Consider the following 18,137-nt stretch of genomic DNA (forward strand, 5'->3'; position numbering starts at 1 on the left):
TAAATTCTGTAGGTCTTCAGAGTAATTTCCATATTTGCAATGGTAGGAGGAAACAGCAAGAGAGAACAATAGCTACGCAGCAACTTCCCCAACCAGCAGCCATTCGAAGTTGAGTGAGGTTTGTCAAATGTATCAATCACCTCAGCACATCCTTTCTTACTCCCTTTCACTCGAGCTATTGGAGGGTGTGGCCTGGTCTACACTACTAGTCGACCTAACTAGCGTCTACACTAAACTGTAGCTTCCACCGATGTAAGTTGCCCACTACACTGACTTACCACCACCTCTGCAAGAGGCGTAGTGCTTCGGTTGATGTTGTTAGTTTGATGCAGTGTCAGTGTAGATACTTACATCGCCTGTTGCTGCCTTTCAGACTCTTCTGGCTGTCAGTCTCTGGAAGTGGACAGCCCGAGCCCTGCCCCCCGAGGCGGACAGCCCGAGCCCTGCACTGGAGCCCAAGCTCCAGCTGTCAGTGCCCCACAATGCCCCACACTGACAGTTAAATTGGTGCAAGCATTTGCTTAATTTTGCCCTGAGTGTTCAATTATGCTACTCCATACAGTCTCCAACCTTGGATCCTCCTTCTGCCTCTGCATTTATGCATAGCTTTTCTAAGCTGCAGAAGATTTAAAAACTGTCCCAAAACTTGTCAGTTTTACTGCTGCTTACAAGGAAGAGATCTCATAAATAGCCTAGAAAATCTGTCACCGTTTTCATTCTGCTGAGTCCTGGGAAAGCTTTCAGCTGCATCAGAGGCACTTGGGAGACAGCACTGAACTGGTTTAGACTCAGTTCACATTCAGCTTGTTTTCTTCTCAATTATATGGATCAGAAAAAATATTCTTAAAAGGTTAGATTTTGCAGACATTTATAGCATTAACCCCCCACAAACCCAGAAAACCTTACTGATCACAATAGTCAAGTACACTTGTCAAGTCTTGACATTATGGGTCTTACAACTAACACACTAAGAGGTCTAGACTGCCATTTTCTCTACCACTGAAGATCCACCATTGTGTCAAGACAAGCCACTGTTCTCTTCTAAATTGATACAAATACATTCGGCATTTAAAGTGCAAACATTAACCTCTACCAGAGAATCACATTAAATAAGTGGTAGCAGACTGAAGGGAAGTCTCCCTTGGGGAAATAGTTATTGAAGTCCCTATAAAAAGCTTGGTTTGATTGGTAATGTTGTGGGTACTTGTTTCATTGGTTCTCTCCAAACTTTACTTTCTCGTGCAGCACGTACCTCTCTATTCTATCCCTTCTTGTTCCTTACCTGGCAGTAATGGCTCCACGGGTTTCACCACAAAACTGACACACACAGTATTTCAGGACTATGTTAAAAAGGGAGCTACTGCTTTAAAGTTCTCTGAGCTACAGCCTTCAGATGAAGTTGCTACTGCTAATTCTCTTCAAACAGCAACATAAGCTTTAGACACTTTAAAAGCAAACATACTTTTGGCCACTGTGTATATGTCACTGTGAATTCTTAATATTACAATTAGTGACTAACTTATGTACCCAAATGAAATTTATCCTCTTTTTCCGGAGCTCTCACAATCAGGAGAGTCTGGTGGATGATTATTGTTCCATGGCAAGCTTCAACATTTTTACCATTCTGGAGTAACAGACCAAATTCTTCATGCAGAGCATTAAAACATATCTTTGTTTTACTATTCACATGGAATCACTCTACATTTGTTTTATAAAATAAAAACTCATATTTTCACCCTAGATGTGCATGGATATTGTTACATACACTTGAAGGAGCATTCTGACCTTCTCCACACACATGCATTATACCAATTTAACTAAATCAGTTTAGAAATTGATTTTATTTTGATGCAACCCCTGTGTGGGTGTTGTTTAAGAGTGCCTGACATTAGATTAAGTCGGTAAGCAAAATCAAAGTGATATAAACCTATTTAAGAGAGTCCACACAAGAGGGTTGCACTGATTTAAGTAAATCAGGTTTTAACAGATCCAGTTAACTTGGTACAACTTTAGTGTGGGCATAAAGCCTGTACCAGTTTTGAAAGAATTGGGATCTAGGGCCTCTAATTCAGAAAAGAATCTGAGCATGTGCATACCTATTCAGCAAAGCACTTAATTGAACACATGCTTCACTTTAAGTTCCAGTGGGGCTTCAATACATGCTATAAGTTAAACATGCGCTTAAGTCCTTTGCTGAATATGGATGGAATGCGGAATTGAGAGCTAGAGGAATAAACACAAGTTTGGGGAAAAGGAACTAGTACTAAACTCTAACTCCAGCTCTACCATTGACTGTATTCCTGTTGGAAAGTCAGATAACCTCTTTGTTTGGTTTCCCCACCTGTAAAAAGGGGATAATATATACCTCATAAGGTTGCTGGGAGAGTTAATTAGTTAAGGCTTGTACAGGGCTTTGAACACGTATTGTAAAGCTGTGAAGGCATTATTAAATAACTCCAGAATACGTATCCTGCTGTGGGGCATCATTATACAGATTAGATTATTGCATTTTGTTTAATTATAGTTAACATATACTTTTCAAAATCTGCATTTGGGTCTGACATGAGGAGGAGAAAGAGGCTGGCCTAAATTAAACACTGACGGGCTCTCTCTAGAACTTTACTGTCTAATAATAAATGTAAAATGATTAAAGACATTCTGTTACTCCTCAGTATTTAAATATTATATCACAATTAATGAAGGTGGAAAAAAAGCACACCACCCATAAATGACAGTGCTTATAAACTTAATAGTTTTACGATAAGCACTGTTTGCTCATACTATGAGTATTTAAAAATCAAGCAAAACATGACTGTACAACTGTTAATAACAGCTCATATTAAGATGACTGTAAAAACTGGTTTAAATTATGACTGATTATGAAACAATCCCATAATTAAAATTCCACTTGGCCCTACAAGAATCCTAAAGCAGGTTTCAGTTTTCTCCCTATATTCAGCAAGTAATTTAGCATCCTTCTTCAAAGTGAAAAGGGTGTGAGGAGAAAGGGATTTCCTTGTCTCTAAGTGAAGCTTTCTCCCATTATAAACCTTTCTGGGTGCTGCTGAAGCATACCTATTAGGATTATTTACAGTGAAGAGATGGGAGGTGCCAAAAGTACTGTAGCTTCATGGTGTCCTTGCCATAATTCCATTATTCTGTGCAACACTATATATCAGCCTAAAGAATGGTTTCAACATACTATATATAGTTAATACGGACTATTGGCATCACCATAATTTCCACTCTCAAGGATAGGAGAGAGAGGAATTCAAACCAAAAAAAATTAAACCAGTTAAGTGGACTATTACATTATGGGAGCATGCTCAGAAGGTGCATGTTTCTCTCAAATTTATAGATAAACACAACTCTACATCATAGGGTGTACAAAGCATACGAGGAAGAGAGGGCTTTGTGAACATGGATTAGTCTCTTGCTTGGGGCACTGTTTATCTAAAGCCATATTTTCATCAGCAAATTGAGTCTTTCTGCTAAGGAGAAAATGGCCTAGGAAGAATTTAAAAGACTTAAATGAGAGGGATACTCCTTTTTGATTAAGCATTGAGTTCCCAGATGCCTGCACTATTTTTAGCTGGTGCACTGCCTAATAAAAACAGAGAACCCTTGTGCCCAATACATGTAGCGGAGAGGGCAAAAGGGAACGGAGATGGTGAGAGCAACATTTCCCCCCAGCATCGTCCCATTTTAAAAATTAACTTTATAGGCTTTAGCTTCAGCAGCCAACAGCTATAGATTACCCACACAGTCATTCACACTTGTCCTGCTGTCTTTGCCATGAGGCTACTTCACACTTCTCCTCCTGACTTCAGAAGATCGTAACTCACTGCAACTTACTGTACCATCTTAAATTTAAAATACAAATGTAGAGCTCTAAAATAGCTCCCAATTCAGTGTTTTTAAATCAAGCTTAAGTCTAATGTAGGCCACCTTACACCCACTCCGAGCGCACACCATCCGCTACTACATTGTAACATGATCACCTTATACTAAAGCCTCCCTTCCAGTGAGCTGGGTAGAAACTGCTTGTAAGTGTTTGGCCTGTGAAATCAGATGGTAGCACTTGAATCAAAGTGTAAAATTCATCTGTTAAGAACTGTACTCTGGGTTGTCTGCAGGAAGATTTCACTGCTCACAGCCAAAATGCTTCTGAAATAAACTTTACTAATTCTGGGTCACTGAGAACGAAAATGATGCTTAAAATTGTTGATTGGCTCTAGTTTTCAAGATATCCTATTGGGTCACTATATACGACCCTTGACTTGGGAATGGCGGAGGATAAGTGAGTTATAAAGGGAAGGGATCTCAATTTAAACCAGAAATGACTAAAAGACATCTTTGACTAGATCTATGAATAAATCTATGACTGGGTTTGGACAGTACTTGCTTTTTAGGCAAAACAATGAATGATGCAATCTGAAGCTGGTATTGCGTCATACATGATATGAATTGCATCATGTTATTCCTAGAAGTCATGGATGATGCAATCATAACGAAGCTTACATCACTCTGCTGAACAAATTGCCCTATATCAGCTCTAGAAATCATACAGTGTCGTGCTCTCTTATTTGTCAGTGTTTGATTTTGCAAAGGGACACATTTCTGTTTAGCCAAAGTGAGCAGAGATGCCTCGTACTTGTGTGAACAGTGCAGATAACTTCTGCTATGTTTGCGGTGAAGTGACTTTTGCATCACAAAAGCACAGTATAACCACTATGGTTAAGAAAGCCTATCACCTTTATTTTGGCTGCAGAATTGGAGATCAGGACAAGAGGTGGGCCCCACACATATGCTGCAACACTTGTGCAACAAATCTTCGCCAGTGGTTGAACAGGAAAAGGAAATCTATGCCTTTTGCAGTGCCAATGATTTGGAGAGAGCCAACAGATCATACCAGCAATTGTTACTTCTGCATGGTGCCTCCAGTTGGGAAAGGTGTGTCAAAGAAGAAAAAGTGGACTGTGCATTATCCAAACATTCCATCAGCTATACGCCCAGTACCCCACGGAGAAGGACTGCCGGTTCCTGATGCACCAGAATCATTCTCACTTGAGTCAGATGAGGAAGAGGAAGAGGATGAGGATGAAACTTCTGGTCCTGAACCATCAATGTCACAGGACCCACATTTTCTCCCATCCTCCTCCTCTGAACCACACCTCATAACACAAGGTGAACTGAATGACCTTGTCAGGGATTTGGAACTACCCAAGAGTAAGGCAGAGCTGTTGGGCTCCAGACTACAGCAGTGGAATCTCCTGGCAGGTGATGTTAGGGTTTCCATGTTCCGTGACCGTCAAAAGGATCTTGTCCCATTCTTCTTCATGGAAGGTGATCTTGTAGCCTGCAACAACATCGATGGTGTGATGGCAGCCCTCAACATCGTTCACGATCCAGATGAGTGGAGACTGTTCATTGATTCATCGAAGACGAGTCTTAAAGCTGTTTTACTGCATAATGGCAATGTTTTGCCATCAATTCCAGTTGGTCATGCAGTCCATATGAAGGAAACCTATGACAACATGAAACAACTTTTGAGGTGCATAAACTATGACCAACATCAGTGGCAGCTCTGTGGCGATTTGAAGGTTGTTGCTCTCTTGCTTGCTCTGCAGACTGGATACACAAAGTACTGCTGTTTTCTCTGCGAATGGGATAGTCGTGCAAGAGATTCCCACTACATCAAGAAAGATTGGCCACTCCGACAGTCATTGGAGCCTGGGAGGAAAAGTGTTCAGCATCCACCACTTGTTGAATCAAGGAAGATTTTGTTACCACCCTTACACATCAAGCTGGGTCTGATGAAGAACTTTGTCAAGGCCATTGACAAAACACAGGCAGCTTTCAAGTACCTCCGTGGAAAATTTCCAAGGTTAAGTGAAGCGAAGATAAAGGAAGGTGTCTTTGTTGGTCCTCAGATTCGTGAACTTCTTCGAGATGATGCATTTGACCATGCACTGCGTGGCAAGGAAAAGACGGCATGGAAAGCCTTATAAATAAATTTATATTTAATAAATTTTCTCAGAAACAACAAGGCATACAACTACAGGTTGTTGGTGGAAAACCTCCTCAAGGCATACAAAAGCCTTGGTTGCAACATGTCACTAAAGATACATTTTTTGCACTCTCATCTAGATTTTTTTCCACCGAACTGCGGAGCAGTGAGCGACGAGCACGGCGAGCGATTTCACCAGGACTTTGCAACAATGGAGAAACGCTATCAGGGCAAATGGAGCCCATCAATGCTTGCAGACTATTGCTGGACAGTGACAAGAGATGCTCCATTTAATGAATACAAGAGACAAGCCAAGAAGCGCCGAGTAGACACTGAATAGGACTAAACTATGTACAGAATAGTTTTTTGCCTTTTGTTTCATAATAAATTTTATTTATATAACCCTTTTGCTGATTTTTAAAGTGTTACATAAACAGGACAGGTGAAATATTTTCATGTAAACCAACCATAAACACATGAAAAGACCTAGGTTTACAATTTATGATTAAAACTCTACTATCTACACAATATACATAGACATAAAATGTAAAAACTTAAATATCTTAGAAACAGTAGCCAATCAGTTGTTTTAATTGTCATATTTGAATTCAGCACATCAAAATACATAATAAATAGCACATTTTATCTCTGAAGCAGACGACTTCTCAAAAATTGTAGACCAGTGTTTTCAAAGACACAGAGGGAAGGTAGGTGTCTAACACTTCTGCCTTTGAAAAATCTTCCCTTCAGATTTTATTTGATCTTAGTTACCCGTGTTATTTAAAACTTCTGTGCTCAGATGGTTACCCTTTAACAATTCTAAAAAAATTAATAATTTGTGGATGGAGAGCAAAAAAAATGAGGAACTGGCAATCTTTTCCCTTTCTAAGGGCTTGTCTACACTACCAAGTTTTGCTGACAAAACTTATGTCGACACCCAGAAGTCGACAAAACAAAAATCGCCAAAGGGTGTTCACACTTGCTCCCTCTGTCGACAGATCATGTCCACATTGGGGACACCATCATCAACAGGGTGAGCAATGCACCATGGGTATGTTTCCCACAGCGCAGTGTTGTGGGAAGGAAGAGCTGATTGCTGCGCATCTGGGGATTCTCTCCCAAGTTCTCCCACAGCCCCCTCAGCTGCCAAGAGCAGCATCAGGAGTAGCTCTGTGAGCTCTCCGTGCTGAGGAATGGCAAAGCAGCACAGCAGTCTGTCCCAGTCTGCCTGCTGCTGTGTTCCTAGTGCCGGGCAGAAAAGGAGCATTCCAATTATTTGCTCTTTGTTTGTTCCCCAAACGGAGCAGCACACGGATACTTCCCGGAGCTTTGAAAGGAGAGGGGCACATGCCTGCAGAGCAGCAGAGATCAAAACACTGAGCACAGCAACCAGGGCAGGCATGGTGGGATGCTGGCGGAAGCCAGTCCTGTCGACAAAACAATCAGCAGTGTCTACACTGGCTCTTTGTTGACAATAAAGGGAAGGGAAAAGACAAAAGTCTCTCGTAGGGGTGAAAGTTTTTTATTGCCAAAACTGGGCGTTTTTTGCGACAAAAGTCCCATTGTAGTATGTACGCTCTTGCTGTTTTGTCGCCAAAAGGCAATTTTTGGTGACAAAACTTGGTAGTTTAGACAAGGCCTGAGACCCTATATCTGTATGATAAACCATATGTACTGCTGACTAAAAAAAGAAAAAATTACCACCATGATAGGAATGAAGTTTATTCCTAACCAGAAAGAGTAGTTTTTCCACCAAAGTATTATTTTGGTTCTTAAACCTAGGAATAGTGATACTGTGGCTTAAACCCTCACAGTTCTTCACAAATAGTATATTCACATAGCCTTTCTGCATGTGACTTACATGACACTGAATATATATGCAAGTGATTTAAAATAAGTTAAACCTGTATTACATAGTGACCCTAAAAAAGAACTTCTAAGGTGCAACCATAGAAATATGATAAAAACATAAGCCAAGAAGCATTTCCGGTTCTATGAAAGCATTACAAATCACAAAAGTAAACAAAATTGATTTATTATTTCACAATACTTCTTTCTTCCCATTTTGGTTGACAATTTCAAAACATAACTGAGATAGAATTGTAGAGTATGCTAAAGAAAGAAGACAATCTTATAGAACAGAAAACTTATTTAAATTAGCTAGCAGGACAGGAACTAGAAATAGTTGAGAAAGGTTGATGAATTTATATTTCAGTATCATGCTTCCCTTAAACGACTCAGAGCATGATAAAGCTTCATGATCAATCCAAAAATCAATTTGATGAGGATCTTTTGAAATGGGAGTGGGCAGGAGGAGGTATCTCTTCTTCAGTACACAGCTGTGCATGTGTGTGAAATACAAATATAATGTAGGAAACAAGCAAATAGCACAAAATAGGGACTTTTCGACAACAAAATATCATGTCTCTTGACTAATCACATACACTTTAGGTGTAAGTTCTCAAGTATACACTGGTGACTACTGAAGAGGATATTCTTAACATTCTCATCAGTACTTGAAGCCTAGACTTATCTTCTAATCCTACCAGTAACACATTTCAACAGCCACTTCAAATTCAGAGCCACTACCCTACATATCATTTCCCAAAACACATGGCTGTCTATTTTGGAGTCTGTTCTATTCCTACACTACTGTTTCAGATCACTGCTTAACAAACAGCAGCACTGTGTTAGTACATTATCTCTGATTCTTATAATGCTCGTAAGAGCAACATGCTCAGTCAATACACTTTGCCAACATGGATATAAAGCCAGCAGCTTGCCTGTGATCTTAATACTTTAATCAACACAAACAATTGCTGTTTGTTATAAGACAGGGCCACATTGAATATACTCATGCCAAGTATTAAATCTATAGCAGACTCTCCCCTCACACTGAGTTCTTTTTAGTGGATCTTTCACTTCCACTAAAGAGCTGTTAAGACAGCAAACAGTTTTTTGACCCTTAGGACTTCAAGTGTTATAGCCTCCATCCTTCTGGTTAAGGACCAGATATAAATATGACTGCCTTCCAAATCAATTAATCCACTCTTTAACTGCCCAGAAGGATTGTTACTGTGTGACATTAGGCACTTCCTTTTTCACTTCTCCACCAGCCAGCCAACCCATGGGGTAAGTGTGATGTGTCTGCAGCACTTCCTGACCATCCTAGCCCAGAGTAAGAGAGACTGGAAATCAAACGCAAAACTCCCACATGACAGCATACAGCACTACTACTTACCTAAGTTGTTCTTTTTCTACTACAGAAGAGATTAAAGATTTTTCCCCCCCATTTTCAGGGGCCTGTACCTTATCTCTTTTAAAACATATTTTATGGTGTTTATCGGATACAATTTTTTAACCCACATGTAATTTTCTTTTTGGGGGAGGGGCCAGAGAAATGAAAAGTATGGAGAGTTAAACTAAAACGGCTTTAAAAATGGATCAGTTGATTTTTAGTGCTACAACGCTAACCGAGACAGGCCAAAAACACATCAAAGTTTAAAAGTCACTTTCTTCATGAGTTCTTAGGAAAAAAGCAGCCCTTGCCCCCAGACCACAATTGTGAAACTATTGGAGGAAGGGGAGGGACGGGGAGGAGGAGGAGAATGACTATGCTAGGGTTACCATATTTCAGTCCTGCAAAAAGAGGACACTCCAAGGGGGCCCCGGCCCCGCCCCAACTCCGCCCCTTCCCCGCCCCTGGCCCTGCCCCAACTCCGCCCCTTCCCCCAAAGTCCCTGCCCCAACTCCGCCCCCAGGGTGACCAGAGCAAAAAAAAAAAAACAACGGTGGCAGAGGGAGGCCCCGGAGACACAGGGGGAGCACGGGTCCGGGGTGAGTACCTGGAGGAAGAGTAGGGGGGCAGCCCGCGGGGCCAGGCGGCGGCTGTTCCTTCTCCCCACCTGGGCAGCCGGACTCGGGGGCAGCTGCTGCAGCAGCTCCCACTGCCGTGGGGGAGGAAGCGGCCGATGGCCAAGCTCGGCGGCTGCGGCTCTGACACCTGGGCCCGAGCCCGGGCCTGTTGCGGGGACCCAGCAGCGCGCACAGTGCATCCAGCCCCTGGCCAGTCGTGTCTGGGCTGGCTGCCCAGCTGGTGCAATCCCGCGGGAGGCCCCGGGGTGGAGGCATCGGCAGCCCCGTTCGTTCCCCTGCGGGACCCGAGCGGGACCGGGGGGGGTGGGGCTGGGGACTGCTGCCCCCACTCCGGGGCCGCCCGCGGGATTGCACCAGCTGGGTCCCCGCAGCAGGCCCGGGCTCAGGGGGTTCACGCCCCGGGCGCCAGAGCCGCAGCCGCAGAGCGCCACATGCTTGGCCGCTTCCCCCCGCGGCAGTGGGAGCTGCGGCAGCGGCTGCTCCCGAGTCCGGCTGCCCAGGTGGGGAGAACGAACAGCCGCCGCCTGGCCCCGGAAAGTTGGAGCCCGGGGAGGAGGCAGTCCCCTTACCATGCCTCCCTATTTTCCCGGACATGTCCTGCTTTTTGGAAATTCCTCCCGGACGGGGATTGGAGGACCAAAAATCCGGACATGTCCGGGAAAATCCGGACGTATGGTAACCCTAGACTATGCCGTCTCCTTCCTGGCAGGTGAGACCAGGATTACACTGTCCCTGTAGTAAGGGTGCTGTTTTCTTTGGCATAAAATTTATGTTTAGCGCTTTTAGGCATAGGACAAGGTTTAATTATATTTGCTTACTGATTAAAAAAAAAAAAAGGTCAAGTAACAGGGATCAAGTCAATATATCTGAAGTTTAAAAGTCGTGATTCTCACTTATACTATTAGTACTCTGGCAGTGCAGGAGGGCATTGAAATGGGTATAACTGTTATTTACACTCACTTTAACATGACTTTACACTGCCAGACAGGGCCAGATTTAAGGGCAGGTGAACCAGGCGACCACCTGGGGTGCCAGGCTTGGGGGGTGCCGGGCTTGGGGTGCTGTTTTTGTTGTTAATAGAAAGTTTGAAGTAAAACGTTTCACTAACCTCCTAGAATGTTCTGGACCTTTGTAGAATTTCATGGAACCTTCCAGACTTTCTGGGAATTACATTTTCCTTGAACCTCCTAGAATGTTTTCAGTCATGCCCTCATGGGTATACAAAGGGCAGAATGTTACCAGTTAGTGAGTGAGATATAAGAACGAAGTGAAGTGAGAGCCCAGCTGCGATATTGTGAACCATGTTTTATTGTGTAATTGTCAAAGTGTACTTGTGTGTTTAAGAGTGTAAGTAATGACTAATAAAGGACATACTTAATGAGATGCCAGAGATATCTATCAAACCCGTATCTAAGCAACAATATAAAAGAATACTGTTACTTCTTTTGCCATGCTTAACACATGTTTGAAGACTTTCTAAGACTGAGGAACATAGACTTTTGCTCTCCCTAATACGGTCTCTTCCCCTGTAGAAAATAAAAGATGCCAGAAAATAGCCTTCAGCAGCTCAGTATACGAAGTGAAAAGCTCAACTGCAATCTAGTATGCAGCAAAGAGCAAATTTGATGGGAAAATATCTGAAACAGGACAACACAGACCGGGCTTTAGGCAGTAGCGATCCTCCCAGTGCAGAAGAAATTGAGGTGCAAAGCGTAAATGATGGAAGTCCTATTATTAAGGAATTAACAGATTTACCTGAAGATAAGGAATGGAAATGTGAGGAAAGTAATGGAGAATTGTCCAATTTTCCTGGCGATGTAAAGGAAACTGATGATAAAGAAGAATGTGGCTCACATAAAAAGGAGAGTAATGACAAAGAAAAATCTAGTTTACATGAAAAGGAGAGAAACGATAAAGAAGAATCCATTTCGCATGATGACAGAAACAGCAGTGAGAAAAACTGCACACCACAAATTGCTACATCGGATCCTGCTTTATGGCTGGCGATCCTAAACTCTGACGATATTGAACAAACAATTTTGAACGGGCTGCGCAAAATCGAGGCTATGACATTTCTAGTAAATGAGCAGACGCGACTCTTCTCAAAGTCACACTGTGAAAGAGTGCTCGAGAAACCGAATTGGCGTTGGCTAGTTTGCTCATAATCAACTGACACAGTGTTCTGTTTTTGTTGCAAGATATTTGACAAGAATGCCCAATCGTTGCTTGCATTATCCGGGTACAATTACTGGCATAACTTAGCTGATGCTCTGAAGCAAAATGAAAAGTCGCCCAGCCATTTTACGGCCCACTCCAAATGGATGGAGGTCGAGTCCAGACTCAAGCAGAATAAATGCACAGGTGCAGAAAACCAGCACATTATTAATGTAGAAACCCAGCATTGCAGGAATGTGCTCGAGCATCTGACCTCAATTACCCTCTTCCTTGCAAAAATAATTTGGCTCTCTGGGGCTCCTCGGATAAGTTGTTCACTGAACATAACGGTAATTACCTTGGTTTGGTAGAGATCCTTGGGAAATACGATGAGGTCATGCATGAGCACCTACAGCGAGTAGTTCCTAAAGAAGCTATGGACCATTTCTGCAGCAAAACAATTCAAAATGAAATGACTGACCTTATGGCAAGGAAGGTGCTTGATAACATATTGATACAGCTTGGCAACGCGAAGTACTGCGCTGTAATAACAGATTGCACTCCTAACATTAGTCACAGTGAAAAAGATGTCATTTACAGTAAGATTTGACGACGACGAGGATGGCTGTATCCAAATAGACACATACTCTGTTTCCGGTCTGTGGATGACTCTACTGGAAAAGGTCTAACAGAACTGTTTATGAATGTTTTGAATGAGAATAAAATAAACCTTCAGGATTGCTGCAGCCAAGGCTACAACAACGGTGCGAACACGAAGGGAAGAAACAGTGGCATCCATGCAAGGATCCTTGTGCTGAATCCAAGAGCTTTATTCCTGCCTTGTGACTGCCATTCCCTCAACCTGGTTGTGTCAGATGCAGCGTCATCTTCTTTAGATTCAGTATCTCTCTTCAAAGTACTGCAAAGGATATACGTCCTGTTTTCTGCATAAACTATCAGGTGGAAGATCCTCATGGACAATTCTACAAATCTGACCATGAAGCCACTAAGTGACACTCGCTGGCAGAGCCACACTGACAGCATTAGGCCAGTGAGGTACCAAGTGACTGAGGTTTACAATGCCCTGATGGAACTGGTGCAGTCAAGTAAAGCTGAGGCCGGAATCTGACACGAGGTTCAAAGCCTGGCAAAACAGATCACTGACTTCAAACTTCTCATCTAAATTATGATTTGGCACAATATCCTATTCCAAGTAAACACCGTAAGCACTGCATTAGAAACTCAGTCAATGGACATCGCAAACACTACTATTTTAATGAGAAGCTGCCTTGATTTCATTGTGGCCTACAGAGAGAATGGATTTGCAGATGCCATCATTGCTGTAAAAAAAAAAAAAAAAAAAAGGGCGGGGGGAACTTAGGAGTTGAACCCATCTTCAAGGAAACTCGTATTCATTGGAAGAAGAGACAGTTTGGTTATGAGGGCAGAGATGAGGTGATGGAAAGATTGGAAGAAAATTCAATTGAGACTTTTTTTTTGCTCGCTCATTGACACTGCTCAAGTGTCCATTGAAAAAAAGTTTGGACGAATGAAGCACCACGAAAAGACCTGGGGTTTTTGTATGACCGTAGTAAGCTGCTGGCGGACAGGAAGACACTCTTGAGCAATTAGATGGACCTGCACCGGACGCTGACACATGGGGACTGTTCAGACATCAATGTCGAATTGGACAACATCCATCACGTTTTGCGACAGAGGAAGCACTCTCCACTCCAAGTTCTACAATACATTCATGATGTAGAGCTGAAGGACACTTTTCCTAATGTGTCTATAGCTTTGAGGATTCTGCTCACACTGCCAGTCACAACTGTGGATGGTGAGCGCAGCTTTTTGAAGCTCAGGCTCATTAAAACATATCTTCGATCAACGATGGTCAAAATGGCTTGAAAATGCCACTGGTCAGTCTTTGGACCTCCTTGACGTTGTGCTTCAGTTTGCGAGGGCAAAGGCAAGAAAAGCGACTTTTGGAACCAAAGGACTAGGGTTAATATTTTAAAGCTGTCACCTACTGTAACACTATTTAATACTGGTCCACCCAATGTTGGTGTACCGTTCAGTTTCTTCATGTTAGTACATTTCAGTTATTCTTAAAATTAAAAAGTTTCTATAAGCTTATAGGAAATGATTTTTTTTTTATTTGCTTATATATAGCATGAATAAATACAGATTTACAGATCCTAGCATGCAAATTTTCCATCTTATATGACAGGGATATGATAGGGATAAATCATGCATCAAAGTCATGAAATGCAATAAAAAATAAGATATTCTAAAGTTTAACAAACGGAGGGGGGGCGCCAAAGATGCTTCTCCTGGGGCGCCATCTGATTTAATCAGACCACACAAAGACCTAAAATTCTCTCTCTTATTCATATGTTCCCCATCAATGTAGTTTTGTTTTCCAGCAATTCCTAAGGTAGCAATTAAACAAGAACTGTGACATTTTTATAACATACTTGAAATGCTGTAATATTTGGAGATAGATTCTGTTTCAGAACAAATGTAATGAGGAAAACGATGACTGCAACGATACAGCCCACAGTCAAGACACAAATTGTTTTGACTCCTACCAACTTAGTGTTTTTAGGCAAAACCGACTACTCTGTATTTCAGTTGTATGGAAAGTTAGACTGACATTCTGAAAACACATAAGCATGTACTTAATTTTATAGACGCAAGCAGCCCTGAGGAGTTCAATGGGACTATTTGAGTGTGTTGGTAAGTTAAGAACATAGCTAAGTGTTTGCAAGGGGTCTTAATTCTCTCTCATACTTAAACTGTGAACTTGTAGGTATGCAGCTAATGACTTGACAAGAACTGCAGGATCAGGCCCCATGACAGAAGGCGTTTGTGTGTGTAAGTTTTCAGGAAATATCATCTTATGCCTTATAAAATGAGTTCAAATGAAACATTAAAAACCTACCTTAAAAAGTGTCACAGTGATTTCAATGTTTTCAGGAACAGGCCACACCACCACACCACGGTATGGATTTTTGATTCCAGGTTGCCAGCTATGGGCCTAGAAGAAGAAACGAAACAATAATTGAGTCAGTCCGTCATAAAAGGCCTGCTCCAACTCCCCTGGAAGTCAGCGTGTGCATGCATGCGTCTGTACTGATGATTAGCTCCAAAAAACCCTGCTTTCCTAAATTTACGATTCTATTAAACACAGTAAGACAAACCACTGAGAACAGAAGGAACTCGCACCATTGATGGGGGTTACGCAGTCACACAAGGCTCACTCTAGCCAGGTGCTGAGTGCTCTGGTCCTGATCTTGCAAAGCAATTAAGCACAATGCCTACATCAGGGCCAGAACATTGAGCACCCTGCAGGTGCAAGTTCATAAAATGGTGTATACAGACCTTTGGCATATGTTTCAGACTATGGAATGTTTTCCTTTAAAGCAAATAATTAAGAGTAGCTATTGTGCATGCTCAGTAGCCATATTCAGATTTTAATAAAACTGATTTCTTTTTGTTTTATTTGAAAAAAATAAAGCACCAATTTATAGTACAGACTAAATGCCTCTGAAACATTTAAACCTATAAAGAATTAACATTTAAGTACCTATAACTAAAAGTGAAGTGACCAGGATAAAATGAAGTAAAAAGAGATTAACTCTAAAAGACCTGAGCAAATCATTCCAACCTGTGGAGCTGCATACTTTCCACTAAAACAGTGAACACCATGAAGTGCGAATTTCAGAATCTGGTTCAGTTAGTATGGAGGAAAACTTTAGATAACTATGGAAATATAAATGAATATATGCTAATATAAGGGGGTGGCTGAGTAGCATGGCTGTTTCTAACTACCTGTTTTTCTTATTTTGAGATTATAAATGATTGTTATTTGCATCAAATTAACTGAGTTTTTAAATTCTATGGTATCAAACATTGTTCATTTTAGTTATATGTTCTTTGCCACATCCAGCACTTCAGTGTATGATTTTTATAACACTATTACTAGCATAAGGCTAATGTAACTTGGATCCCAGGTACATTAAACTCAAGTATAATTACCCTGGTTATAACACATTTGGAGATAGGATGGTGTTCCTAAGAGTACACATTGGTTTTGTAGCAATGAATTGTTGTTATGGTGGCACAGTCCCATCGGCCATGTCAGCAAACTATAATTTTCAAGAGAGTTTTAAAAAGGTCTCTTCTGGGTTAAAATTTAGTGCAGATACCCCACCTCAAATTTAGCCAGCTGCCCAATGGCCAATTTTAACTACAGAATTCAATACACCCTGGTGGGAAAGATAGTGATTGAAAAGCATCCTCATTTAGTAGGAGAAGGAAACTAATTCACCACTGTTGTGCATTATAAACAGTGCTTCATCTAACATGATATTGACACACTTGGCAGCCCCGTCACGCATTTCTGCAGCCTACATAGATCCTCACACATCCAGCTTCGTTATCAGAAGGAACTGTAATAGTTCCTTTAGGCCACCAGAGGCCACTAAGTTGCCACTACTACAGGCAGTCTATCTGCCTTCTGGCTCTATTCCCTCTGTTGATTCCCTGCTCTGTGGAGCCGCAAGAGAAGTGGCAGCAGCTTCTAGTAGGGTGTGGGAGAGAAGGTCAAGAGATTGAGGGAGCGACGGAGGGAGTATCTAAGAATAAAGTCCTGCAGGGAGCCATTGGTAGGTTCCAGCTTGTTTTCCATGCTGCCCAAAGCCATTTATCTTTGCAGATATATTTATAACATTCTTATTGTTGTCCTGTTATTTTCATCCACTCCTACAGAGTTGCTGATGTTTACAGTTGTATCCCAAGTCTCGTGATATTTGGTGTTTTTCTGAAAGCCCCAGGTACTGCAGGTATCTGGTTAGGTGAAAATCTCAGCTTTCATTTAAAAAAGGAAGTTTCTTGCCCTCATGGTTGCAAAGTCATGCTTGAAAATGTGTCCCAACTGCACCTTCAAGGCCGAGAAACCAGACGGCAAATAAAATGAACCCAATATGTATGTTTGTTTTTAAATCCCATAAATTTTAAGTCAACCTCATGATTTTTTGGGCCTGACCCATGTTTTTTTGAATACTTGGGGTTGGCAATACTGCTCCCATTTTTATACTGTAAAAACATTTTGTACATACAATCATAAACAAGCATTCTATGATGCAGCAGAATTCTGGGTATAGGGGGATTTACCAGTCTCCTCTCCTCATTAGACTAGTTGGTGAAACAGTAACAAATGGAGAATCCTAAAACAAATCAACATGCATTACTGTTACCTGACATGCATGTTATCAACAGCAGAGAGTGGGAGATTGAAAGTCCTACCTAATGAGCTTTTAAAGCAAAACTATCCCCTTATTAGCTGGATGATGTTATATGCCCATTTGGCTTTGGAATATAGGACTGCACCACCCAGGCAATATGACAGGCAAGGATAACCTCAAATTTAAGCCCCTGGGTTGGTGCAGGAGAAAGCAAAGGGTGCAAAATAGGGGGAGGCCTATTAGTTAATAGAGAATACTTTGAGCACTTAAAATTATCATTAAGAGTAATACAACATAATGTTATTTCTCAGACCAAGAGTCCCTGTATTGAGGGGGTCTTTTGGGAGTGGAGGGGGGGTTGTACCGTTACAGACTCATCATGTAGGCATACAGCTATACCGACTATATTTTAATCAATCATCCAAAACATAGGCCTTTGCTTTGGCAAATGGGCAAGATTTTGCCACCTCCACGCTGTAAACATGCCAACAATCCCAATATTACTCACTGTCCCCATGTTCTGGATCCTGACCAGCTGTCTCGCTCTAGGCCTGAACAGTATGTTTCCTCTGCATTTATCACCTCGGGCCACAGTTCCCACTATACTGTGCCTTCCAGACTCTTTTTCCTCCTCCCCTACACAGCCTCCTTCCCTTTCTGCATCTTTCACTGCTTCTCTGTTGCCCTGGCTCCGATGCAGCCTGGATGGACACAAACACTGCCACTGGCTGCCTCACTCCCTGTCTTCATCATCCCTCCTACCACCACCTGCCTCCTCAGGCTAGGGAGAGAGCAGCAGCCTGTATAGAGCGACCTCTATTGTTGGCTGCCTCATTCACTATCCAATC

The 18,137-nt window shown here is 42.0% G+C and overlaps 1 protein-coding gene across 1 annotated transcript in view; it reads right to left on the reverse strand.

Annotated features, from left to right (window-relative positions):
- Nucleotides 1-18,137, reverse strand: part of EHBP1 (EH domain binding protein 1) — a 331,567-nt gene that overhangs the window by 242,840 nt on the left and 70,590 nt on the right. The window contains exon 4 of the mRNA XM_065400845.1: nucleotides 14,985-15,080. Within this exon, the coding sequence (XP_065256917.1) occupies nucleotides 14,985-15,080 (96 nt within the window). The remainder of the gene's footprint in view (nucleotides 1-14,984; nucleotides 15,081-18,137) is intronic.

Source organism: Emys orbicularis, chromosome 3 (assembly GCF_028017835.1).
Source record: "Emys orbicularis isolate rEmyOrb1 chromosome 3, rEmyOrb1.hap1, whole genome shotgun sequence".
Taxonomy (NCBI): domain Eukaryota; kingdom Metazoa; phylum Chordata; order Testudines; family Emydidae; genus Emys; species Emys orbicularis.